Source organism: Camarhynchus parvulus, chromosome Z (genome assembly GCF_901933205.1).
Source record: "Camarhynchus parvulus chromosome Z, STF_HiC, whole genome shotgun sequence".
In the NCBI taxonomy this organism is placed as follows: Eukaryota; Metazoa; Chordata; class Aves; order Passeriformes; family Thraupidae; genus Camarhynchus; species Camarhynchus parvulus.
The window spans coordinates 7,055,117-7,082,694 of NC_044601.1; the positions used below are offsets into that span (position 1 = coordinate 7,055,117).

General features: G+C 39.4%; 1 protein-coding gene across 1 annotated transcript in view; it reads right to left on the bottom strand.

Moving 5' to 3' along the window:
- Positions 1-27,578, bottom strand: part of ATG10 (autophagy related 10) — a 60,047-nt gene that overhangs the window by 19,607 nt on the left and 12,862 nt on the right. Inside the window, exon 4 of the mRNA XM_030969060.1 lies at positions 3,227-3,353. Coding sequence (XP_030824920.1) covers positions 3,227-3,353 — 127 coding nt within the window. The remainder of the gene's footprint in view (positions 1-3,226; positions 3,354-27,578) is intronic.

Consider the following 27,578-nt stretch of genomic DNA (forward strand, 5'->3'; position numbering starts at 1 on the left):
CTGAACATCAGTTCTAGCAGAGAGGAGTGAGAACTGGATGTCTTCGTTGGCACAAGCTCCTGAGGATGCCAGCCAAGCTGGAGATCACAGGAAAATCCCCCCAGCAACTCCACGGGGAGCCTTTTTCCTAGGAGGGGCTGAGAGACCAGGTGAATGGAAGCTGCACTCACATGCAGCGGGAGAAAGGCAGGATTTCATTGATTTCAACATTCTAGAGAAGTTTGTAAAGCATCTGCTGGAGCGCAGATTTGGACTGGCTGGCATCAGCTGCTGTTATACAAAGGAAGGAGGTGAATGCTGCAAAAGCCTCAGCCAGGCTGAACAGAGGAATCATTGTTTCCCAGGTGTGATGGGCATTGCAGACACTGCCAGGGAGGAAGCAGAGCTCTGAATTCCAGCTCTGTGCCCTGTGCTGGGGAAGGCAAGACGGGGCAGGGCTGTGGAACCACTGGGAGGATTACAGCTCACCTCCACCTCCCAAAGCCAGCTGTAATTAGCACGGGGATCAGTATGGGCAGGATCCCAGGGGAGCCAGAACAGCTCACAGGAGCCTTGTGAGGAACCCCTCCTCTTACCGAGTCCACAAACAATGGCAGGAATTTAGACTGGGAAATTGAGGTAAGTCTTGGGGAGATTGTTCCTTTATTAGTCCAGGTGAGCAATGCAGTGAGCATTGCTGATTGTCTGACCAAGTGAGAAGTGAGAAGTGTATCCTTTACCTCAAGAGAAAAAAAACTCAGGGCATCTCCCAGAGTTTTCCTCACAGCAGGTTTGGGACAAGACAATGGATACTCTGCTCAGGGATCTCAAGTGATTGTGAGCACAGGCCAGCTGTACATTTCCAAAAATCACACTTTGGGACCTTCAGACAGCACAGTACAGGCAGATCAACAACGTGCAGGGAAGACAGAATTCTTCATTTTCAAAAGTAAGCTGCCCATAATTAAAATCAGAGAATACCAGCTGGTAACACTGTAGGAAACACACTTACTGCCAGCATTTAGTATCCTGCTCCCTTCAAGAGTCAGATATTGTTATAATTTAAAAGAGGATGCAAAATGCTGAAGAGAACCCAGGTGACCTTCGGAAGCATCTAAAAAAAGCCCTTGTTTTCCATTGTGAAAGGTTCCCAAGAAGTGTTTTAAAGGATAATTGTACTTGTAGGAGCAATTACAGTTCTGTACTGCAAGGGGAGCTGTTGGCACATAATACCACGATTGTGCATTAGATCATCCACTGGCTCCTGTAATATCCACTTCCAGCTATAAGGAGTCATGTTTCAACACCTCCGATTCCCTGGTGCTGACAAGCTAAACAACTTGTTTTGTCTCTGTGAGCTCTTCTCTGGTGATTAACTGCTTATGGTGAATACTAATTATATGGAAGTACAGTACAGTAGAGATACTGTCCTACTTCCTCTACCTGCACCATCTCCGTCCTCTTCTGTAGAGACACTGCACTATAAATTCAGCAAAAATCAAGAAGATGGCATTTTTCAGGACCACAAATAGGCTAACCCGTCTCTCACAGCAAAGCTGCCTTCATCTTCCTGTCTGCACAATAAGTTCAAAGGCAAAACACTGCACGTTTGTAAATGCCTGTAATAATGCTGGAAATAAATTTGCAACAGGATGTGTGCAAATGAGTTTTGGTGGTGGTAAAGGCAGAGCAATGTCCCCAGTTCCCCATGTCCCACTCTGAAAATTTACCCCAAATCATCCATTCCTGAAACTGCACCTCAGACTAAAATCTTTCCACCAGGGAGCCTACGAGAATTTGTTCTTCAATTTTGAATCTGAAGTGCTTTTTGAAACGCTAACACTGCAAAATTAGAAACCATTAAACAATATAAGGCAGAGAGTGATTAAATCTACCAAACACATTCAAAGCAGCTTAAGCTACTTTTTAATTAAAAAGGAAAAGATATCACTGGCAACATTCAGACATCTTTATCTAGATAAAGTTAAGATATTATTCAAAACACAGAAGATGCTGATCATAGAATCATTTAGGTTGGAAAAGAGCTCTAAAATGATCGAGTCCAAGCCCTAACCCAACACAGCCATGCTCACCACTCAACGTTGTTCCCAAGTGTGATGGTTGTCACAAGGGTCCTTGGGTGAAGGAAGAGACGAGATCCTTGACTCCATGATCAGAAGGCTTGATTTATTATTGTAAGATATATACATATACTATAACTATACTAAAAAGAAAAAGAAAGGAGATTTCCAGAGGCTGCTACCTAAGCTAAGAATAGAATAGAAAAAGCATGATAACAAGGCAGCTCTCTCCGACTCTGTGTGAGAGAGCTCAGTTCTGGATTGGCCATCAACCACAAACATCCAAGATGGGCCAATCCAGAAGGACCTGTTGCATTCCACAGCAGCAGATAACCTATTGTTTATGTCTATCTCTGAGGCCACAGATTCTCAGAAGGAAAAATCCTAAAGAAAGGATTTTTCACAAAGAGAATGCCTGCGACACCTAAGTGCCACAAGCTGGTCCTGCTGGCCACACCACTGCAGGCACAAGCAGGTGCCCCTGGAGCATAGGTACGCAGGCTTGGGGCACAGAGCACAGCCAGTGCTGCAGTGTGATCACTCTGTGCCTGCTGATTAAAGGAGTGACACCAACAGTGGCCTCCCTGGGAGGGTGAGTGTTCCTCCTTCCTCCCTTGACAGGATGGGGGCTGAAATCACAGTGGCTACAGCCACAGAGCAGTGGGTAGCAAAATGTACATACCAGGGAGGGACAGGATCAGACTGTTTCAAGAGCCAGCTTCAATACAAAACAAAAAGTCAATATCCTATTGGTATTATTTTATTTCCCCTTAAGCAGCAAATTTAAACAGAAAACAGCATACATTTCAAAAGACACGTTTAGACCCCAGCCTTCTGGCTCAAGCACTGTGGTTATGTCCAGCAATTGCCCAGCCCAGTTTAAACCTGCAGCACTAAGTTGTTATAGTCATTTCAAGAAAAGAACAAGAAAAATGACCAGCAGTTTCAGTCAACCACAGGCAAGATGCCAGGAGCCAAAGATCAGCCTCCCTCAGGCTGAGATGATATCATCTCCTCCACGGTCCTGGAGCTCTGAGTCCAGAGCACTGAAAAATCCTCTGGTGAGCAGCCTCACCTCTTGGTTTCTTATTACATCTCTTCCTCAACTTAACAGAAGATTCCCAACATCCGCTGCACGCAGCACGTGGGGTGTGTGCTGGCCTTACCCAAGAAGCAGGCTCTGAAATACAGCACAGGCACTTGGTAGCTGCTGGAGTAGAGGACGTGGTACTCGTAGCGAACCACTTCTTCTGTGCTGCACACCCCGGCGGCCTGGGAGTCATCCGAGGGCTCCTGGAACGACACACGAGGCCACAGCAGCACGTCAGCCTCTGCTGCTGTGCCCAGGGAAACTGTCCTGGGCTCAGTAAATGCGCACAACAGAAATAACGGCAGCCACCCCTTTCACTGCACTGCTCATGCAAACTCACAAGGGAATTTTTCAGCGCTAGCAAGAAAATCAGAGAAGTCTGAAACCTACAGACATCTTACATGCTCCCTTCCACAAACTATTTGCAAGCCCTTCCAGAATTGAAATCTTTCTAAGCTGCTCTCTCTAAAATCTTCATGGCACAGGAACTGGCACAATAAGGGGACTACAGCTGTACCTGTCCTCATTACATTCAGTATAGACCATTTTAGAAGTGTATCCTTAAATAATCCGGTTTTGCTTGCCAAAAGACAAATCAAATGTATCCACCAAAAATCCTCTGATCTACTTTCTTTAAAGGCTTTTTGCCAGGAGTTGCTTTTGCTAATAATATAATATATATAATGTACTTATAATAACATAAAATGTAATAATAAAACTGAGAGCATTTTTTTCCCTGTTAGTGTATATTTCAGGTGTAAAGTACTAAAGTTTATGGTAGATTTGGAACAAATCAAAATAGATGAAACTAACTGCATTGAGATATACCACAGCTGCAGCACGAATTTCACAACATTTCAAATTAATATTCCAACAGTGCTAAGCACGCAGTTGTTTGGACTTTTCTAAAAGCTGTCATAACTCAATGTCTCTGAAAATGTAACCATTAAATTAATAATGCCACTAAGATTAAACATAAGAGCAAACTTTCCAAGAAGACACTCTGGGTGTGGACTTGTTCAGTGCTCAAACCCCCAGATTTACATGCATGAACTAAGCAACCATAATGCCCCACAGGTTGGGTGTGCATTTCATGACTTGGCTATTGCCAAGCAACCCTGAATATTGACTTATGGTATCTGTCCAAGCAAAACAGAAAAAGACTGAGCAGAAAAGAAGAACCAGCATCCTCTGAACACTATGTTCATACAACACACCAGAAATTTAAAGATATTTTGCATTTTTATCTCACATCCTTTATCCAGTCAGCAATGGATGAATCGCTATATGAAAAAAAATATAAAAACTGATAAACTTTAACAGTAACAACACCCAAGATATTTTCATGTTTTTTTTCCTGATGTGACTTTCTCCAGATTTAGTGTATTGGGCTCCCAGATGCTGCTGAGGCAGAGGCACAGAAGGCCACAAGTGAAAGCCCAGACCTTGGGAAGCTGCAGACCAAAGAACTGCCCAAACATTTTTGGACACAAAGTGAGAAGATCACAGATGGCCACGGAGCAGAGGTTTCCTGGTAAATTCCAGATGCCTGCAGGAAAATGGTTGATTTTTGCTTATGGGGAAACAAGTGCCTAAAGCACTGTGTGGGAATGCTTGAAAACATGCTCTCTGGGTTAACCTAGTTTCAAAAACTGTATGTGAAGGGATCCTGAAGTCAACCTGCCAGAAGGACAGTGTTGATTGCTGTTCCTGGTGTTACAGGACAGATAAAGACAGGTATGACATGCCCAGTTCCCACATACATGAGTGACAGACCAAGAAGCGATGTTCCTTTCCTCCTCACACAAGTCATACCTGGTGGTTATATGTAAAATACAGCTTAAAAGAAAAAGATTCTTCTCTATATAACACTGAACCTTCTTTACAATTGATTAATGCTTCATTAAGAATAGCAAAAGAGACCATCAGCAGCCTGTGGGAAAAGAAAACAAAAAACCAAACCCAGGTACAGTCTGGGTGGGGAAGAGAAGGAGTCTGTGCTCAGAACCGAGCCTACATGGTGCTTCTCGGGCATTAATGTTTCATCAGATACCACGGCCTTGCCTCCTGCTTAGTCACCAGCTTACCCTGCCCTAAAAGATACTTCTGGAAACGGCAACACTACCTGTTCCTGCGTTAAATACCACTGTTCTAGAAAAAAAGACTGTCTGCATACACTGCATTCTGTATATAATGGTAAAATGACTAATTTGTGACTATGTTAGATCTGCACACAAAGGCAAATAGCTGAATCCTTCTCAGGGCTACTCTAATCCCCCTTCCTCTCAGGAAACAGCAATTTCACGTTTTCTGATTTAAAAAGACACATCACTGACGTGCAGTCGTGCTCTTTACAGTCTCTGCAAGTACAGCCCACAGTATTTTTGCAGGCAAAGTACATTTTGTAGCCTACAAGTTTCGATGGTATCTCTGTAGCTGATGAGATGAATAAAACAAGTACAGTCATTTTAGGTGATCTTTGAAACAGCTAAAAATCTACAAATGGGTCACTAGAACCAAGGAGCCTCAGACAGTTTTATATCAGCCCACAAGACCTCATTTTCACTCTTTAACCTGCTACTGATAAAGCCATAAATCCAAACACAGGTGTAATTTATTTTAAAAAAGCAAAGCTGACACTTTATTTTTACATATGTCATGACAGCCTATTTTAACTCTTTCTCTGAATAATTGTTCTAGTTTTTTTTCCTATTTATATTGTTCTTCTGACTATTTTTGAGCTGATGCTGAATTTTAGTTACTGTACTGGACAACACTGAAATCAAATTTAAATTTGGATGGTTTTGTAAGTGCTGCAAAACATTCACATGTGCAGACACCACAAAACAAAATACAAAACACAAACATCAGCCTTAAAAAATGTCATATACAACACTAACCAAAAAAAGCATTTTAACCCAACTGCAATCATTAAAAATTATATGAAGAAAGTTGTTTCTCAATTTTTTTGTTTCTGATTTTCAAATTTACTTGCATGCCTGCTATGCTTCAAGTTAAAACTGTGAATCCAGGACTGACTGGCTGTTTCCTAAATAAACTGGGAAGCTGTCATCAGGAAGCATCTGCTCCTCTATTGCTCTCAGGTAAAATCACTCCTGTGCTATCATAATGGACTATTGAGCAGATGTTTAAAAGCAATATATGTATTACAAAGAAGGTAAGCAGCAACTATCTAATTAATTACATTAGTTCCATCATAAATGAATTACCACTGATTTTAATTGATATAAAATTGTCCTCAACCTTTAAGTATCCCCAAAACAAATTAAGTTGATTTGTTCCTTTTAAAATGCTAAATTATTTAAATCAATAGGTAAGAAGCATTGCCAGGTGTCATTCTGGAGGCAAAATAACATATTTGTACTATTTCTATTCCTCCTGATGAGGAAGGCAGGTTTAAAACCTGGGATAACAAGTTAATTTGACAGCAGGAGAGAGTTAATTGTGGTTTTGGGTAGTTTAGTGGCAGCAGGGCAGCAGGGAGGTGTAGGTTAAGGTACCTTTGGAGGGAGACCATGAAGAGAAAGGCAAGGCAGACAGGGTAAGCTGGGAGGGTGACAGAATCACCTAAAAAAATGGATTTCCCTACTGACACCAAACTTTCCTATCTCCACCTCACCTTCAGAGGCAAACTGGGCCAGACTTTCTTGCTCAGCCTGAATTCCCTTAGAAATTAAGAAGCAGGCCCCCTTTTGGGGGAAAAGGTAAGAGAAGTGGTGCAAATAAATATTTCTCCTGGATGTCCAGATACTGTTGCCCTTCTCCCAGTTCCCATGTTCCACATCTCCTTTCTTGCTGCCTTGGCCTCTTTATTCCTGCCTTGTCCAGGCTCCTGGGAGATGCTCCTGCAGGAACACAGCAGGACTGGGAAGAGGTGACACAGGCACAGGTATGGGTAATGCTGCTTTGATTCTGAGGAGGGGAAAAAGGAGATGCAACCCAGATTAGTAAGCAAATTTCCCTTTATTGCTTGGAATGCATTTACATCTAACTTCATTTCAGCCTCTAAAGTTGAGAGTGTATCACTCTTCCTCTCTCCTCAGAGGTCCAGAGCCACCACTGAGAAACACAAGAACTTTCAGGAGCAGCTCTTTCAACACTCCTCCCCTGGCAAATAGGGGGATTTGAGCATGGAAACTGAACGGTAGGACAGTGTTCATCAGGGAGAATTGAATCAGGCTGATGAGCAGGGCGTGGCCACGTGGTGAGATGTTATCTCTGCTCTCCTCCCAGCTGTTCTCCCAAGCATCCAAACTTCCAGATCCAGTTCTTGCTGCAGTCCCTGTGGGCCCAGTCTGTGCAGGACATTTTCCTGCAGGTTTTGGTCCCTCTTGTGCAGATTCTCAACTCAACTGAGACCTCCAGGCCTTGTGGTGCCTTTGCCACCACTGGTCACTGACCATGCAGTGCGGAGTCACAGTGGTCAGCAAGGTGACCCTGCCTGGGGAGGGGGTCACTGAGTGCATTTACTGACTGTCACTGGTTTTGATCACTACTAAATGCTCACACTGTGCTCAAATTTACAGGCTCTAATCAAAAGTAGCCCACTGTACCACAGCCTGTAAAAATGCAGGTATCTCCCCGAGGAATTTCAGTGTAATATGGATGTTGTACAAAACCCTTTACCACCAGCTGCACCATTTTTATGTGCATTGATAAACTGCTCTGTTAAGTGAAGAGCACATGGGGAATCCAACCACCTCCAGGTGCTTTCTAGTGCTGACATCACTAGTGACAGATGAGGAAAACACAAGGAAAGCAGAAGTGGTCTGAAGCATAACGAAGTTATCTTATGGATTTATCTTCTGTGTGCAGCTACAAAATCCTCTCCATTGTCTAAGACTTCTTACAATTTAGTCATCCAAGTGAAGAACCTGGTTAAATGCTCAATAACAGAGAAAGAAAGTGGCTCTTAAATCATTTGGTGATGCCTAAAATACTGCCTGCAAGGAGCTTTCTTTTGCAATTCACAGCTGCCCTGAAAAGCCACTATGTCACCAGTGGAGTCAAGGTAAACAGGTAGTGGATCCCTGAAAATGTCATTTTCCAAAGGGAACTCTTCTGACTGAACTCAGCACCCTGTCCATTACACTATGAAAGCATCCAGTCATTTTCAAAGTAACTATTTCTCAAAAAAAGTTCACCCCCCCAACCCCAACCCCAACCCCAGCCCTTTTGTTATTCACGGCATACCAAAACACCAAAACCAAGACTTCCATCCCAAAAAGACATGGCACACAACACTGCAGTAGTTCCTCATGCATGAACAATCATTTCTAACAGATGGAAATTAGATTTGTCTTTTGATTGCTTCAAAACCACTATCACAAGTGAAAGCAAAGCCTTTTCAAGCAAAAGAAGCAACGGACCGTGAAAACAGAACAGTTGTGAATTTTGTCTTCATATAAAGGTGGGGAGCTGTTACAAAATCACTCCTCATTCTTCCTGACTTGTCATATATAAAATGTAGAATTTGGTGGCTTTTCTCCTCCCACAGAAGAAACATTTTCTCTTGTTTCAATGTAAAGAGTACAAGGCTGTCTGCACAGGGCTGGAACAGAGGCATGGTGTGTTAGGAACCCTCTCCTGATGGGAATGACAGGAAATCTGGGAAATGAGGCAAAGAAATCCAAGGAGACAGAGGGACACAGCTCAGCAGCTGAGGGAAGATGGACCAACCCAAACTACCTACAACTCCTGAAAGGAAGATCTCCCTGAAGCTACAGACACACCTAACAGAGGATCAGAGCAGCCCCACCTGGAACCACCTCCACTACCCCCACCAATGTTCTGTGCCAGTGTTATTCCTCCGACTGAGGAATTCACAGCAGTTTTCTCTCCATGGAACTATGGTGGGATAAGGAGCAGTGGGAGATGGTGGTGCCTGTACCCACTCATTTTTGCCACCTGCCTTCCAGGAACAATCACAGCATCCCAGGGCTCTGAGTGCCACCTCCAGGTGACACCTGCAGGGCTGGGCACTGCAAACGCCCCTGGGCAGTGCCAGGGCAGTTCCTGAGCCCCCTTTCCATGGGGAAATTCCTGCTGTGCCCACCCTGAGCCTGCCCTGGCCCAGCCTGAGGCCGTTCCCTCTGCTCCTGTCCCCGTTCCCTGGAGCACAGCCCGACCCCCCGGCTGTGCCCTCCTGGCAGGAGCTGTGCAGAGCCACAAGGGCCCCCTGAGCCTCCTTTTGAAGGATTTTCCCATCATTTTTGTCATTATCTTCCATTTGCACAAATTGGAGTAAGCTACTGCTTTGAGGTTAAGTACTATTCCACAAGATTATTGCTTCTTCGGAACTGAAGTGCTTCCAGGACTGGGCTCTGTGCTTTACAATAGGCAAAAAAAGGGGAGAAAAATTGCTACAGTAGAAGACAACAGTAGCAGTTCAGCTGTATTTTAGGTCAGCTTTATTTTTTTTAGAACAAGGATTATTATTTCTGCTTTGTGAATCACAGCGGCAACCCAGTTTTGGCCACGCTTAATTCAACAGGGAGACTGACAGCAAATGCCTACAAACCTTTACTTTTTAGAAGACAAACTCAAATCCTCATTAATTTCTCAGATGGGAAACTGTATGAAAACGATGCCAAGACTGACAGACAGTGTTTAACAGTAATTCTGGTGAAAAAGTTACAGACAGAAATGCTCAAATTATCACAAAATCTGGTGCTGTAAAAACAAGGCATTTGAAATTAAGGGCTGCAATTAGAAGTGGCTGCACTGGTGCCCACCCAGGACTCTCCAAGGGAACAGCTCTGACACCAGGACAGTGACTTACTGCTAGAAATAAAACAACCGGATGCTGGCCACTTGAAAAAGGAAATGGCATCTGATTAAGTTAATATCTGACAAAATGATACATCTTGAAAGTTACTTGAGACGCTAACCTAAGCTTGGCCATAGACTCTATTAGATAAGCACAACCATTAGAAACAATAATCATAAACAATGTAGCTTAATTAGAACTGGCTTATTTGGATGTGAGAGATCCAATCCTATTACCTACATGTTAGGGCTAAAGCACATGTGTTATTCTTTGATTAGGAAAACACGAAGATGATACTAAATTATAATGATCCATTTCACATTTAAAACAGCCTGAATTCAAAAATTTTAGCTATCACAGAAAATATTTATAAAATTACTCAAAATAGTTGTGAAGTTACTCCTAAAATCTCCAAAAGAAAACCTGAATTTGTTCCTACACTTAGACAAAAAATGACAGCACTTTAGGATCCAATGATTGTTTGCATTTGGAAATATCCAAGTATAATAACTATCTTTTTAAACAGAACAGGGGCAGACCCTACCAAGTCAAGTATGTTCAGCTTTTGCCCACTCTTAAAAGTTATTTATTGTATTCGTAAATGATACAATAAAAGATGCATTTACCTTCAACTCTGTAATCACTGCTACAAAGGAAATACAAAACTCTGAACTCAGACTAGGGCAGGTCAAAAGCCCTTAAGTTCATTTTCAAACACAATACTCTGTAAGAATATTCTAAATAGTAACAAACACAAAGTTATCAAATGTCAATGATCACAAACACACCAAACGTACATTGGAGACATTCACAGTGGCTGGAGATACTTCCTTTATTAGCCTGGTCTCAAATGAAAACTGCCATGGAGTGTAACATGGTCTTTTCAATTTCCAGAAATGTGGCACATAATAAGTCTTGATGCAAACTTAACCACTTTGAATCTGCTTTACACTTCTTTAAAGCCAAGTAGAAAATCTGCATGAATTATTGACAATGTTTTTGTCTGAAATGACTCTTCCAACAGTCTCCATTCAAACTGTGTTTTATTTGACAAGAAAGCCCAGAACAGAATTAAGAATACCCAAATATTTCCACTGCTGTGTGTGGTGGGAAACGTGGGGTGAACAGCACCCACAAACATAACAACCAGACAACACCACTGTGGCAGAAGGGTTAAAAACACCAAGAAATGGTACATAACTGCACTTGGCCAAGCTCGTGGATTCTTACCAAATAAATCAGCATAATGGCTGAATTGTTAAATAAATTAAACTCATTTCAAGGAATTATTCTTGTAGTTGAATTGCTCAGAACTAGGTGGAGGGACCTCAAGAAACTGTTCTGTACACAACTGTTCAACAAGCATATCAAATTTTCCCTTCAAACTTTATAAATAACCCACATAAAATACTTCAAGCAATTAGCAAGTTGTTCCAAAAAATGTTCAAACTCATTATCCCACAGGATGGGAAACAAGAAGCAAGGAAAGAGCCACTAATTGTACACATGTGCAGAGAAAAAGCCAGAACGTGGCTCTGACTGTTGGGACATTTTATCTGCTCTCATTTCCCTCAAAAGCTGCTCTATAATTTATTCCTTCCATTTGATTAAGGTATCTCAGGGGTTATTCCATATATTTATCCCTATTTGCAACTAACTGAAGTCATAGCTAAGACAATGAAGTACAGACTTGGTTAAATTGCTCTTGCTTCTCAAAACTGAGATATTCCAAGTGTCCTGAAGGCATTCAATTCCAAAACAGGAAGCCAAAGAGGAGAGCACTCAGTAATTCTAATCATGTGCAGATCTCTTGGAAAGTATTTTCCTAAACATTTGCTGCAAGAACCTTTAATTGTACTGCGTGCTGCTGCTTGTATCCCAAACAGGGTCCCACAGCAAGATATTTACTACTTAAATTGTCTCTGGTAATGTAAAGAAATCAACTGGAGACAACCAGGACCATGCTTCCCTAAATATTAAACTTCAGCCAAGTGCAAAACCAGGGAATTTGGGGAAGAAAAAGCAATTAAAAATATGTTAATATATTTTTAACATCCCGTACGATGGCTTAATTCATAAAGCAGAGGCTACAAATGGTAGTGTTGCACCAAAATCAAAGATAAGTTAATTGATTTTTTTTTTCTAACTTCAGTTTATAGGTTTCTGCAACTCAACTGCAATCTCTGAATGAATAATTTCAGGAAAAAAAAGCTTGGTGTCCACATGAAATTTCAAACACTACTGCTGGAGTCCCTATTCCATTTCAGGTAGCAGAGGAGTTTACACTGAGTGGATCAGGAATTAATGACTGCAGAAACCAGTTCCCAGGGTCTTTCATAAGCTGAATTCCAGGGGACTGCACCCAACTTACAGAAAAAAGGCTAATGATGCCTTTTTATATCAATTTGCTTGTTTTTGCAAACGTCTACACGCCCATGCACAGCGTGAGTGCAGGTATGTGGAACTCTTTTACAGCAGGCTTCTTTCCCAGAGGAAAGAAGCTTTGGATTTTGCCTTTGGATTTTGTAGAATCATGGAACCATTTAGGCTGGCAAAGACCTGTAAAACCATCAAGTCCAAATGCTGATAAGCATTCACACAAAACTGACCTCTCTCAATAAAAAGACACCATGGCCACTCATATTTACAGGATCCTGGTACAGTTAGAGTTTTAAACCAGGAAAAGTATTGCAAGACATTTGCCTGTTACCTAAACAGAGAATAAAAGCACAGATGAAGAAAGAGCAAAATATAAATAAAACAAAATAATAAAAAAAATTAAAAACCAAACAAAAAAAAAAAACCACACAACAACAAACAAACAAACTACAGGAAATTATATTTCTAGTGGTTTTGGATGCAATGTTGGTATTATTTCTTCACCTAAATTTCCTGAAATAACAAACAAAAATATTTTTATGTGGATTACCAAAGTTCTAAGATGATTATAGGATAGCTGCTTACATAAAATAAATCTGACTCAAAGACTGCGATTAAATACAAGGAAAAATACATGAAGATAGGTGCATACATGATATTAAGTTTATTTGACTGCTGGGTCTTGCTCAATCTCTCAAAAACAACCAACTGCAAGACACCAAGTCAGGTGGGAATCTCATCTGCCATCAGACTGGCAGAGATTATTGAAATTTTAATGTCTTGAATGGAAAATCAAGAGCGTGCTCTGCTTTCTAGGATCAGACAGGAATTTTACAAGTTCAAGAAGCGGCAGTCAGGATTTTGTAACAGATCTTTGTATGGTGGAGAGGGAAATGTGTTCTGGCCTGCCATGGTGACCACAGAACCACAGAACAGGCATTTCATGGGTCCTCCTGAACTCAGCATCTGTTCAGAAACTGCCTATGATAAGCTTTCCAAATCTATGTTTAGATTTTTTTTATGTATTTGAAAAATAAGGGAGATCATGAGTTAAAGCAGAAAAATTTAAATGGGGAAGGACTGGAATTTGGAAAAGGCTTAAATTTATTTAAATCAGAGATACAAAAACTTCCTAAAATTTTCACCCTGAAGTACTGTAAAACAATATATAGGTAAAACTGCAGATTTGAGTGAATAACCACCTCACAAATTATACCAAGAGTATGAAGAGAAAACCCCTACAGAGAACAAAAAAGACGTATGGCAAGCAAAAAAACCCTACTTCTTGAAGCCTACGTTTAAAGAAGAAAGTAAGAACTGCCAAAATTCAAGTGGTACTTACAAATGGCAAAAGGGATTAGAACAATTTCTGAAGGAAAGAACAATTCATCATACAGAGCTATGTAGAAATTGGATTAAAACTTAACATTGGTTTGTCAAAGAAAGAGCAAGCCAAAGGAACCTGATACCTCCCCCTGATAAGATAACTGAATTAGTGGACAAGGAAATGCAGGAGATTCAATCCGGCTGGATGCAGTAAAATATTTGGTACCAGGCCAAATGGGAAGCAGTTCTTTAAAGTGGAGAATATGGGGATTATGTTCAAAATGTAATACACAAGAAAGTGGAAAAGGGGAGACAATAAAGTGAAAAGCTAAAAAGAGAATTATTGACCAGGAGACAGTCGACTAACAAAGCACCTCCACAGCTGGGCTGTAAAGTAATCTTAGTTACAATATTCCTCCACAACCTGAGCACAAAAGCAGGAGATTGTTGACAAATTCTGCTGATGATACAAAGCTGGGCAGCACAGTCAATAGAGCAGGAGATGGAAACCGTGGCAGGAAATGGAGTTTATAACAGCAGCCCTGCCACGCTGAGCTTGCCCACGAGCTGATCGCAGCCCTGCTCTCCCCTGTCACACCAGTATTGACAGGGCCAACAAATCACAAGACAAATGCCCCTCATTCCCTGCTGCCACCAGGGATCCCACACACACTGCACAGAGCTCACTGCCTCGGCCGTGATTTACACCCAGAGCAGAGAACCAGAAATGCTGAGATCGCCCAAATGCTGCCATTTCCACTCCGTGACAAAATTCGGGATTTTAATATTTGTCTTTTTATTTAATCAATACTGAAGTTAAATATGAGCACTTTTCACAGGACAAAAACCTTCTGGTCTAAGGTGGTAAATATTAAAATAGAAAATGTCAGAATTTCCAAATTAAAGTGTGCCACATAAATCTGAACAGGCTCACCTGGAATCAGCTGGACATTCAGTTTGATAATCCTGGTAGTGTGCATTAGGGCATTAGTGGGAAAAGATTTTAAAAATACAGCTCTGCTGGGCAATGCAGTAGATTATTAAACTTGCTAAAAAAAAACTTTCAGAAAAGTTTAAAACCTTGTCACATATTCATCAGGATTCATCTGATCCTAGATGAACTACTTTGTTTGTCTAATCAGAAAACTAAGTTCCTGAAAAAAAATCTGAGTTTGTAGAAAATGGATTTTCTACTCAAAAATTCTCTTGACGCCTTCACCTGTACTGCAGTATCCACACAGCAGTAAGCAAAAGAAAAGTGAATGTTCATTAAAACTGCAGTCATAACTCTGATAAAAGAGAAAAATAAAGCCACTTCACAGTCACAGAAAATCCATTCATTTCAAATCAGTACATTAAAACATGTAACATTAAGCTCGACAGAAATTTAACCCCAGTTTTCTTGTTTTTATTATCAACCAATTTTAGGATGGTAGAGGAATGCAGACCGCTACCCTGAATACTGATTATACAAAGTTCTGATGTGACCCAAAGTTTGTTCCAACTTTCAAGGATAGTTACAACCTGTATCATAAATATCAAACAGTTCTGTCCTGAGGTTTTTTATGAAAAAAACAGTCTTTAGTGATATGACTTTTAAGCTGCACCGTGCTTGCTTATCCTACAGCTCCACCCTTAAAGAAGTTAGGCAAAATTTTCAGCAATAAACCCAAGAAGATAAAGATACAACAGGAAAGGCAAAGTCCTAAATAGATTTTTTTGTTGTTTAACATAGGAATAGCTGAAAGGAAAAGTAAACATTGCAATGCAGTGATGGATTAATTCAAGGTAAAGTTCTTGCCTTAATGGTTTCATTAAATATTTTAAGAAGGTATTCCAATACAAAGTGACAATACAGAGCTCACTGAATATTCTACATCAAGATTACTTTTACAAAGTTATTTCGCTCTGTTTGCTTCTACCCCCTACAAGCAAGAACTACTCTGTGAAAACAGAGACAAAAAAGTGAAAAGCTTTGATCAAACGTACATTGCAAAATCACAACAGAACAGAGAGTATAGTTTAGCTATCCTGATCTCTCCTGCCAAAATTCTGAGTATTTCCAAACATTAAAAAAAAAGAAAACATCCACCCCCAATTAGTGACTTCACATCTCACCATTTTAGTAAAATAACTTCAAAATTGGTTCTGTTTAGGAACATCAGCAACTTTTAAAACAAGTGATGGCAGTAAAGCACTCAACAAATATTTTAGATATCTTTGTTTTCAAATCCAAAAATTCCAAAATACAAATCAAATATTACTGGGCTGTAATAATTCGGTAGTAAAATACCTATGTATTTTAAAAGTCCTTTTAGTTTAATTTTACAATTGAAAATGGTGAAAAACATGCTGGATGCTTCACCACAGGTGAGGAGAACCTCTAATTACAGGACAACATCACCATGCCTCAGACAGCCTTGAACACACGCTGGCACCTCCACTGCTTTACCAACTGTAAAAACCATGCTTTGAAACAATCCAACAAATCACTTTTTGAAAGAATTACAACTCTCTGTGCTAAACACTTATTTAAAAACAAAATCACTGCCAATAGTTCTGTGAACTATTAGACATCTTTTCAAAGCATGGAGACCCTCCCATCAGAAAGAATACCATTTCCAGCAACCTTAAGAAACAGAATGAAATAATACCCAAAGCTGCAAACACCAAAATTTATTCATTTCTTCAGGTGGTGCAAGAGTTTCATCAGATATAACCCAGGAAAACACTACAACTGTGTCTGTAGAATAACATTACCATGCCAGTAAGTAACTTCCAGTGTAAACCCAGGTCTCTAGAGAAGCAACAGTAAATGCAAGATTTGTTTGCATCTTTAACTTGAAAATGTAATTTCAACACTAGGAGGGTTAATACTTTTGAAAATTTAAAAAAAGCATTAATCGCAGAAACAGGTGCCAAAAGCATGCTTAAAACACATCTGAACATACTCTTTTCCCACATTTTCCTCTGTAGAAGAAAATACCAACTCTTTATATAGTCTTTGGAGGAAAGACAAACACAGGAAAGAAAAAAGAAACATGAATTTTACAACAAAAACTAAAAATACATATATTTCCTTAAAATCATGAAGGATGATGACTGGGTCACACAGCTTTCCAAAACTGACTGACCAGCTATGATGTAGTTGCTTTGCTCCATGGTTCAATAGAACTTCTGTGTCTTTCCTCCCTTTAATATTAGCTGCTTTCAAAATAACTGATTTTTTTTTCGTTTACCTCTTAATCACACAGGCATTAAAGGAATTGTTGATACTGCAGATATTAAGCAATAGACATAGAACCAAGCCAAATTTGGAATGGGCAAGGGGAAAAATCAGATGCTCGATAGAAACATGTAACTTTGCTAACCTAAAATAGAAAAAAAAATAGTAATATTGAATACTTAGTTATGGAGATAAGCCTGAAGAAGAAGCATATGCCATGTTGAGAAGTGAAAAAAAGTTATTACAGATTTTAATTTGGTTTTAAGGTGTAAGGTTAGAATCTGGCGAGTTGCCAATGTTTAGCACAACTAATGCCCATTCTATTTTATATTTACATTTCCCTCCACCTAAGTCTTTATCCTCCAGTAGTTTACAAAATAACTTCTTTAGTCCATTGAACTTGTTCCTTTGAACAAAAGCAGTGCAATCCCATCTGAACCTGTGCAGAAAAGAAACAGTTATGCTGTCTGCTCCGAGCCCTGTCATTTCCATGAGGAAACATGACAGTGCTCATATCATTGCTATTGGTTGCCAATCACAACTGGGAACTGTCTGAGTCACTCAGACAAAATCAACCTAAAAAGAGCATATTAATATAGAATTATAATTCTGTCATCAGGGTTAGTTTCTTTTTTTCAGTATAAACCTCAACCAAGGCACTCTGTACAGATGGTGCCAGGGTGTTTTCCTACCACCTGAGAGACTCCAGGTGCTCATGTGGACCCCTCCAGTTGGCAGGACTCCTGCAGAGCTCCAGAAAATCCCAAAGTTATCTCAAGTTCTGCATCCCTGCTGCTTTCCTGTTACACATCCTCCTTGGAGAAGACTGTCAGTTCTGGTCTTTTTTAACACCAAATGACTGAAAAATGAAAACAAATTCCACCCAGGAAAAAAAAATACTATGCTCTCAGTAACAGAGCTGGAAACAAGATTACTAAGAAAAAGGTAAAAATCTAAAGCTATGAATAATCTAAAATTGTGTGTCATTAATAATTGCATTTTTAAAGACCAGAGTGTTTCTCTGCTCCAAGACAAAGCTTGGCTACAAAGGTGAAATAATTGACTAACCTTGCAGCATTTCTCTTCTTTAATCCATCAGGACATAAAAGAAGAAACTCCTAGCTGAACTTCACATGAAAACAGAACTTGGGAGACAGCTTTGTAAAAGAATAAAATCTGAGGGATTTTGAGGATCACACACTCTGAAAATCAGATCCCAGGCTTTCAGGACCCTTTATCTAGGCCAAAAGTGAAAATCTCTCTCACAGAGCTATGTAAAGATGAGGGTCCCGTTTCACACAGGGAAAATATTCGCTCTTGTGCAATCTCTGCTTTGATTTCCTTGCTCTCCAAGCAGCCTTGCAGAATCTGATTTTACATATAAACAAAGGCATTAACTCTAAATGTGCATCCTGCACTGCAGCCACAGATTACACAAACGAGCAATGATCTATAAAACAGGAAGCTAAGGGACCTCCTGTGTGATGAAGTTCAGTATCTTGTTACCACAGATATCAAACATCACAGAATTCCTTTTTCTAGATTTATATACTTTTATCTGCAAACTAACTGACTTCAGGATACTATTGCTCCTTTTGGAAAGCTATTTCAGCATCCCACTTCTCTGATTCTACTGCATGTTTATCCAAGCTCAGTTTATAACTGTAAATTCTCATGGCAACATGATAGTTTGGTTTAAGGAGCTTTTTTTTCATTCCTTGGCATTTCAAACCTTTTTTGCCCCATATATTAACAGAGATAAACCGTATTTCCTTTCAGGCTTTCTTTTTTAACATTAAGCAAGAATTCTTCTAGTCTTTTCTCTTTTCCCAATCTGATTTCTCTAATCAACATAAAAAATCCATTATATTTTAATTCTCTTTATTTTTTGTTTCAGTAGCTGTAATTAAACATTCAACATGATAGACAAGTCTTCAACATCCTTGTTTAATACCAATTCTATCAGAGAGCAACAGCCAGACAGAACCTACACCTGTTTTTATTTCATTCATGCCTATGAGCAGTTCAGAGTAATCCTATGATCAACTAAAACACCCATTTATTTCTCCTCCTCAGTCCTAATAATGAGCCTCAAGCTTCTGATGCAGCATTACCTTACCCCTACTCCCCAAGAACATGACCTTAACTTTGCATCAGTAAATTTCATGCTGTCTCTGTTGTGCCAGTCCTAGATCTCCTGTTGCTCTCTCCACAGGAATTTCTTACCTTCTGCTGTATTGACAATGCCTCCAGATATTCTGCCATCAGAAAATTTCATTAACCCTCTCCAACTCCCAGTCCTGCAATTACAACTTAAAACATGAGATTTGTCTGATGGTGAATTTCTGTGGTATTATGACATAGCTTTGCTTTCCTGTGGTCCATTGATAAGAAGTTTTACAAAACTCTACAAGAATTAGGAGCACTGAATTGTCTTAGTCCAGTCGCTCAGTTATTTCGCCAGATCATAGATAATGGTTCAATACATTCACTACCTTCTTAACATCATCTTGCATTCCATCCTATTTCCATATTCAGCCTTTACTTAAATCTTCTTTAAGGATTTCTTTGAAGACTCTGAATACCACTGATGCCAGAATATATATAATGAATATATAGCTTTTTGCCATTTGAAACTGAAAAAAAACCCAAACCCCAACAGATTTCTGACACCTGACAGAAATTCTAGGGTAGAAGTTATCTCCTACTTTCTTCTGCATGATCTCCTTTCAAAAATTGTTTCCCCCTTGACTGAAGCATCTGCTATCTACAGTAGCTACTCATCAGACCCATCCTCACCAGACATCCTGCCTCATCTGAAATAATCTTTACTGGAAATAGGAATTTATTTCCATTTACCTGGTGAACAAAATAAAATATAATTTTGTCTGCAATCTTTTCCCTGGGCTTATTTTTCTTTCCTCACTACTGCTATATGCAGAGTTAAATAACCTTCTGGTATTTGTCTCAGCATCTTTTCAGACCTATTTTCCATATGTAAAGCAGGTTCTCTTTCTGAAAATTCTTGACTCTAAAAAGCCAAAACTGTACTTTCGTGCCATTCCTAAGTGTTGGGGATTTTTTCCTACTGATCTTGGTGCAATGGCTGCTTCTCAGACTATCCTACACATTTGATTGAAGAAAGGTGAAGCATGCTTCAGTCAAAACCATTAAACCTCTTCTGAAATTTAAAATTTGCCCTTTAGAAATTAAGAGACATAAACTGTCAAGTTGTCCATCTGTTTATTTTAAACAGAATCAATTAATGATATCAAAACTTGTTTCAAGTGTTTTCTTAAACTGAAAATTGTAGATCCTCTCAAACTGACTTATCGTCCCACCACAAGTATCCCTAAGCTATTTTTTGAGAGAGTGCCGAAGAAGCTTTCGGTATTTTTCTTATTATTTAAGAACAAATATTTCATTTCAGGACTAACTGAAAACAGCCGTATCTACTCTATAGAGAAAAGAAATTTTTTAATATCAGGTTTTTTATACTGGTAGGGGAAATTTTAATTAAATTAAAGACAATTAAAGAAAATTAAATAAAAGACAATTCAAAAAATAGACAGGGAACAAGGAAAAAAAAAGCAGAAAAATCTCATGCTTCTGCTCTCGTGCGGCTGAAAATTTGTAATCTCATTTCTGGAATTATCAAGCTACCAAAAAAAAAGTCTGTAAAATACTAGAATGGGCTCATCTCCTTCCTTACCACAGTATTACATCAGCTCACTTCCCTCCTACTCTTCACACTTCTTTCTATTCATCCATTCACTCCCTCCCTCTATGACTACAAATTATTAATAAGTTCAACTCAAAGTGTCAAGCGTTCAGTTTTTAATAATTATTTTTTAAAAACTTTGAAGCACTTGATTCTGATTTGATTTGCTTCAGCACTGTTGTATTACTCATGCATGTCCATTAAATGTTGTTCAATCAGTAAAGAAAACTGTTAATGCTTTTTAATTACATATTATTTACATCTTTGAGGAGGGTTGTCCTTTATGAGGGGCCTCACACATGTAAGGGAACAGCAAGATTCCCAGACATGACTGAAAAAGGAGATGATGGAACACCTGCTACAGCTGTTTACACATGGTGACAAGGTCTATGATCCAGAGCTGCCTTGGAAAAACAACAGGTAAAAGGGAATTCTCAGGAACAGTTTAAATTACCAATGGACAAAATCTGAAAGTACCGGCTAACTGAAATAGTGTGAGAACACCTTCCAGAAAACCAAGTGTACCAGAACAGGGATTACAATTTAAGGTAATGAAGAACATTAACTGAGAAACATCACCAACCACTCCACTCAAGTTATTTTTCTATTTCTTTTTTACCAAGATTTCTGTCACAGTATTATCTCAGCAGTTTTCAGAAAGACGTTTTTTAAAAAGGACATTAAAGTCTAGCTATTTTTAGAGGTATTTCTAGAGATGGGTTTCAAATAAAACTCTATAATGAGACCCTACTGTGGCAGCACTTTCCATGCAGAGACAAAGAAAATCAGTAGAGCTGGTAGGTGAGGTTAAAAGCCTGGCACAGGAAATAAAGTCCAATACCACAAATCTGGTTAACAGTGGAGAAAAAAATACCTTGTCGAGGTATTCTCACTGTTCCTAAGGATTCACAGGGACAAATGTTCTATCAGCTACAGTTAAGCTGGCCTCCCCCAAAGAATGCAATGTTTTAATATCCATGTACTTTGCATATTGTGCCAGGAACACAAGGATGCCTTGACTCACATTCCATCAAATGCACTCTCTGTCTTCCCAAAGTACAGAGGAAAGGGGGGGGGAAATCAATAGCAAAAAAACAGTCTCATTTTTTATGCAAGCATAGTTCGTTAATCAATTCCTATCTATTATTTTGTATTGCCTCAAATTCAGATCACAAAATATTTTCAAATTGCTTATCAAGTTGCTTGCTAAGTACTGTAAACCCAGAATTACCTGGAATTACTTTGAAATGTTTAGTGTGGCTGATTTTTCTATCCTTCAGATCTGCATCAAGTGTTAGGCCCAAGGAAGGAGAGGGCTCTTGCCCCAGCTGGGACATTTACAAAGGCCTTTGTCCTGTGGATTCTCTGGCACACAGTAAATTACCTCAGGCACAGAACTTTCATGGCCTGTCCTCCACTCAGCCACTTGCCTCCATAAAACTTGCAGGAGCTTAATTATCTTTAAAAACCTTTACTTTGCTCAAATGGGGTTAGCATCACTCCACAGAAAGAAGACTTTCTGAGAAGGGGCAAGGGCAGAGAGTGAAGCACACATCACAGAAAAACAGATCAAAACAGGTTTCCTAACACAATCCAAAGGAAAGTGTTATACCTTGCTAACCATGGTGTAGCAGACCTTTTGCAGTCTCATCTTTCCAATGTTTAACATTTTTCTCAGAATTCAAATTTGTGCAGTTATGGTTTACACAAAAACTACATCTGATCTTAAACAGCAAATGTGTTTCTATCCTTCTAAAACATAGAACAAAAACTGGGGAATATGGAATTTAGGCACCTAACAATGGGTAGCAATTAGAAATATTTTAAAAATTACAAACTTATGAGATAGTCTGCCATTTACATTTGTATTTAAATGGACAGTAGTAACAATAGCAGTGGTAATATTTTTTTCTCTGAGTGCTAAACATTTCTAGCTTATACCACACCATGGGATCAAAATTTTGATTCAATATTCTCTTCAATTTTTAACTACACTTCAGCATCTTAAACACTAGCCTAATTAAATATACATTTACATGTATTAGAATGCATGCTGTGACTCTGCTGAAAGACAGGAATCCTGCAAAGGAGATGTTTAAATATATTCCATGCATCCTACTAAGTTTCAGGATTTCATACAGGAAGTTTTTCTAGCTCTTGTGCTCTTCCTTGTAAACCTATGCAGCTTAACTTTGCCTTAGCTTCCAAATCTTGGACAGCATCTTCAAAATCAGAGATTCTCATTCAGATTGGCTTTGCTCTCTTTAAGTGCTTCTGTGGCTTGATTTTCCCAAGCATTTGTGTTCAGAAGCTTCTGCTGAAGAGAGACAAAGGACTCAGCGCTGCCAAGGTCCGGGTCAGCTGAGACACAGCTCAGCTTCCACAGCTGCTGGAAATTGTATGGCCCAGGTAACAAAATTTAATTCTTCTGACACACCTCCCTTCCAAAAAGATCAGTATTACCTACCAATATCCCAAAGTATGGATTTTACTGAGTATGTTGGAGGGAAAACAAAGGTTTCACAAGCACTAACTGAAGTACTCACAAAGCTGGAAGATGGAATTCAGTTTGCTTAAGCTAGACACTTAAATCATTAAATCATATTCATCATTAAATCATTAGATCATATTCAGGACTAAAGTTCCAAGTTAGTTGGTGAAGAAATAACTGGTTTTGAAGGTCACCATGACCATCTACCCACATCTGCACTGCTGGTGCCTGAACTCAAGCAGATAATATCTTGATTTAGAGATACTCAAAAGCACAAAACAACCTCAAGAGTACACTGTGGTGACAAACAGAATCTTAATCCCCAGAGCATTTCCAAGGGAATTGAGTCAAATCCAGGCACAACCACTGGCTCCCACATACCTGCCTACGAGAGCTAAGCTTTCATCCTAAAAGCCCTGAGGCCCTCAAGAGCAGACCTGGTGGCTGGTATTTCAGACACTGCACCTGCAGGACGTGGAAATACAGCAGTGCCAGATCCCACACACAACACAGGCAGCACCAAACCCTTCCAGAAAATTAAAAAAGCTGAAAAAGACAAAGGCACATCGTACAGCACCTGAAAACTCACATATACTGAAATTCATGTTTCCAAGGTCATCTCAACACACCCCAATACTGAGCACGATTTCTGAAATCAACATCAAGATTTACATAAATGTGCATCATTACATAACATTCAACTGAAATGGATAGAATGCTGGGAATTCCTATAATACTTCCAGGAAAACTATTAAAAAATTAATCTACCTGCTCAACACTGCAGGACTGAAGAGACTAATTTAAATTCTGGGACAGGATCAGGTATGACAGGTGATGGCTAACCCAACTTGCTACAAACACATCACCAAAGACTACTACTGTATGGCTTTAGATGTTCAGGGATGACCAAGAGTTGGACATTTCTGAGTGGTTTGTGCTCAGAAATTATGTATTAATTCCTTTATGTCATGGTCTGGCAAGAAGAAATGTGTCTTCACTTGCTTTAGTTCCTTAAACCATTCCTCCCTCTCAGAGCGACGCCTTCCACTCAGTTGCTATCTCACCTTCCTGAAAATTAACCAGTCCAGATGCAACAAAGAAAATAACCCCCAAGATCCCAGGAAAAGAAGGAAAACCAAGGCTGTAATGTTAGCTAACACAAGCCAGGAAATTTAAAGCGGAAATTGAAATTTCAGCCTGAGATAGACGTTTTGGCACAGACATTGCATGATTTTTCTTTGAGTATTGTCAGTCAAGATCCTTGCTCCTGGGACTACACCTTCACAGCACATTCCAAATATACACAACACGCGGAGAGGCTTTGAGAGTTGACGGTATTTGCATTTGGACTGACATCTCCTTGTAATATGTTTGACACTGAGCACTTCTGCAACAAAGAACTGAGACGCTTTCAACCCAAGTCCTTTCCAAAGAATAACGGGCAACTACACAAGAATGAATAAGTGAACAGTTTGCTACAGCAGTGAATGCCTCCGAAAACAGCAAGTTTGCAGGCACCAGATGGAAGAGAACATTATTGCAATTCCTGCATCCCATCGTGTAACAGCCAACAGAGCCGTTAACGCTTTCGGGTGATTTCTGAGCTTTTTAATGTGCTTTCCTTTGAAGGTGGGGGGTTTTTCTGTGCCCTGTCAGTCTGCAAGCTACGTTCAGCTGTCTGGGAAAGAAATTTTATTGGCAAGCTATCAAATAGGGAAAAAAACACAAAATACAGATGGAAACACTAATGATCATATTACAAAAATCACAAGATGGACACAAAGCTTATGTTATAAAGTATGACCTACAGCACAAGTCTTTTGTCTCTCAGCTTTCTCTCTCCCATACTAGACACGTCTGCCTTTCCACAACTTCATTGATCACTAATCCCAGAAAAATGTCTATCTCATGATCTCAGCGAGTTCTTACACTTTATTGTTTTCCTCTTCAAACAGCAAACTTAAATCTTATTTAGTGTACGACATTATATCTTCCTCAGAACTCAGAGAAAAATGGTGGCAAGAGATGTTTGAGTCAACACAAATAACTCATTTTCATTGCTACCACCACAGATCATCGTGAGAAAGCCACCCCTTAGGCAAAATACTCCCACCCAGTTACATCCATTTATGCCAAGAAGAGTATTTTCCATTCCCAAGCATTAATGTCCCCTGTGCTCAGGATGTGCTCTCAGCATCTTGCACTCAGAGAAGTGAGTGTCTCATTTAAGAAGTCAGCAAGCATGTCCAAGTGCTGCCTGAACTAGTCCCTGGCAAACCAGGGCAGAAAGATTACACAACACTAACAAACCTAATTCAAGTGAAAAAAAAAACCCTGCTCTGTATTAAAGATCTATTGTCTTGCTCATTTAGGAAAACACCTCTATCATAGAAGTTGACAGAACCAAATTAATTTCTGCCATATACTAAGAATAGAAATTTTGAAATTGGGGCATTCATAATCACGTTAGTACCAAAATTTAGCACTCTGCATTGGCAGCATTATGTTGAGTACCAGTGCAGTACGAAAAAAGTCTTATGTTATATACACACTTTATATATAGACATGTTTTTAAAGTATATATATTAAGTCTTGACTCCTACAAGGTAAAAAAGAAGTGTCTTCTCTCTGTGTGTTGGTCTATATGGGGAAAAATAAGATATTTTTATGATTCATGAAAAATAATTTGTAACTCTAGAACACATTTTCCTGCACAAGTTCCTAAGTTTCAGTGAACTTCAATGTTCTTTAGTTATATCTAGAAAGGACCCGACCTCAAAATCACACTCTGATTACACAATGTAAGTCTGTTATGTTCTCGAGAAAGACCCCATTCTGACCTCAAGAAAAAAGCTGAATTGCTTTATTTACAGTATTAACACAAACCCGCAGTGGCTGCTTCTTAATTAATAAGGCTAACAAAAAGATTTATGGTAAAGAAATCTTATCATGCAGGGGGGAAAAGAAAGTATGAGACTGCATCTTTTTCAAGAGCAGAAAACTGTAACCATTATTTGTAACAAAGGGGAGAAAAGCATTTTTTCATGTATCTTGAGAGCTGAGAGACAATGAGAGTGAGATGGTGTTGGGAAGGAAACAAAACTCACAGTTGGACCTCACAGCTAAAAGGACAATAACCATGAATTTTCCACAAAGCAGCAACATATGGAAGTTTGGCCATTTAGCCTGATTCTCAGGAAGCCACTCTGAGGCCCTAAATCTGCAATATTCACTCTGAGCCAACATGACCTGTGTGCTGCAGGCAAGCAATCCAAACACACTGAAAGATAATCATATGACACTGCTAAAAACACAGGCACTTGGCCAAAATAAAAACATTGCTCCAATACAGATGAGCATCATCATCCCCAGAAAATTAGAGCATAACATTGAACCAGTACAATTTAATTTAAGAGAAACAAAAGCAGGGATATATGCATGATGGGAAACATGAAGTGATTTGAGGTTCACCATTAAAAGTAAAATGCTAACAATTGACCAGATTGTGATTTTGTTTCTATTGAGGTAAAACAGTATTGACAAACACTACAGTGTCGTGCCTCTCCTTTGTGAATTAATGTCGTTAAGTATTTGAAAATGTGTATTTATCTACAAAATTTACCTACACCTGGCATGGTCAGGCTGTTACAAACACAACAGAGATTTCCTTTCAGGAATGCAAGAATATTAACATTAATCTTTTTGTGATATTTAATATCACATCCCAATGCATGTGCTTGGAGAAAAAAATCCTTCTGCAATGTGTGTATTTCAGTGATTAAACAACTCTGAACAACTATAACCAATGTGAATCATGTTCCACTGCATTCTAAAGTGTCTTGATATCAAAATTACATAAAAGTTGGGGAATTCAGATCCCCCCCAAAGTCTTCATTCCCGTTATCCCCAGGCACACAGCACTGCTTAGGAATTGTCACAGTGGTACTGTGTTACAACGTGCATTAGTTCAATATATTAAATAAAAGGAAGCCAAACTGTGGCCAAATGTGCCAACATAAGCACCATTGATACGGCCATCAGTTCAGTATCTCCTCCATTCATGGCATTTTGAACATTTTTTGTGGAGAAAAAAAGAGGGAGAGAGAGGAGGTGAACAATATGAGAAAGGAAAAATGTCTTTTTTTCAAAACTGTCTCTCTCTCCTATTAAGACCACAGCAGCAATATTTTTTAAATTGGAAACAGAAAAACAGATTTTAATTTCTCACAAGCCTTTCCACAGATAAAACTGCAGAAGCTGGGATCTCTTGATGTTTTGCCCAGCTATTAAGGCGTGCCAAGCATCAAAACATTTGATGGAAGAGTCACCAAGACTTGTAAAAAATCGTATTAACCCAGCAAGTTGAGAGGGGAAGCACACAGTCCATGTAGGTGAGTGACTGTGTGGCCTACATATCTCTGATACTGCTACTGTATATGAAATTACACACAGTTCTAAGGTAAATTAACGTAATTTACTGTGTGAAGACAACCAC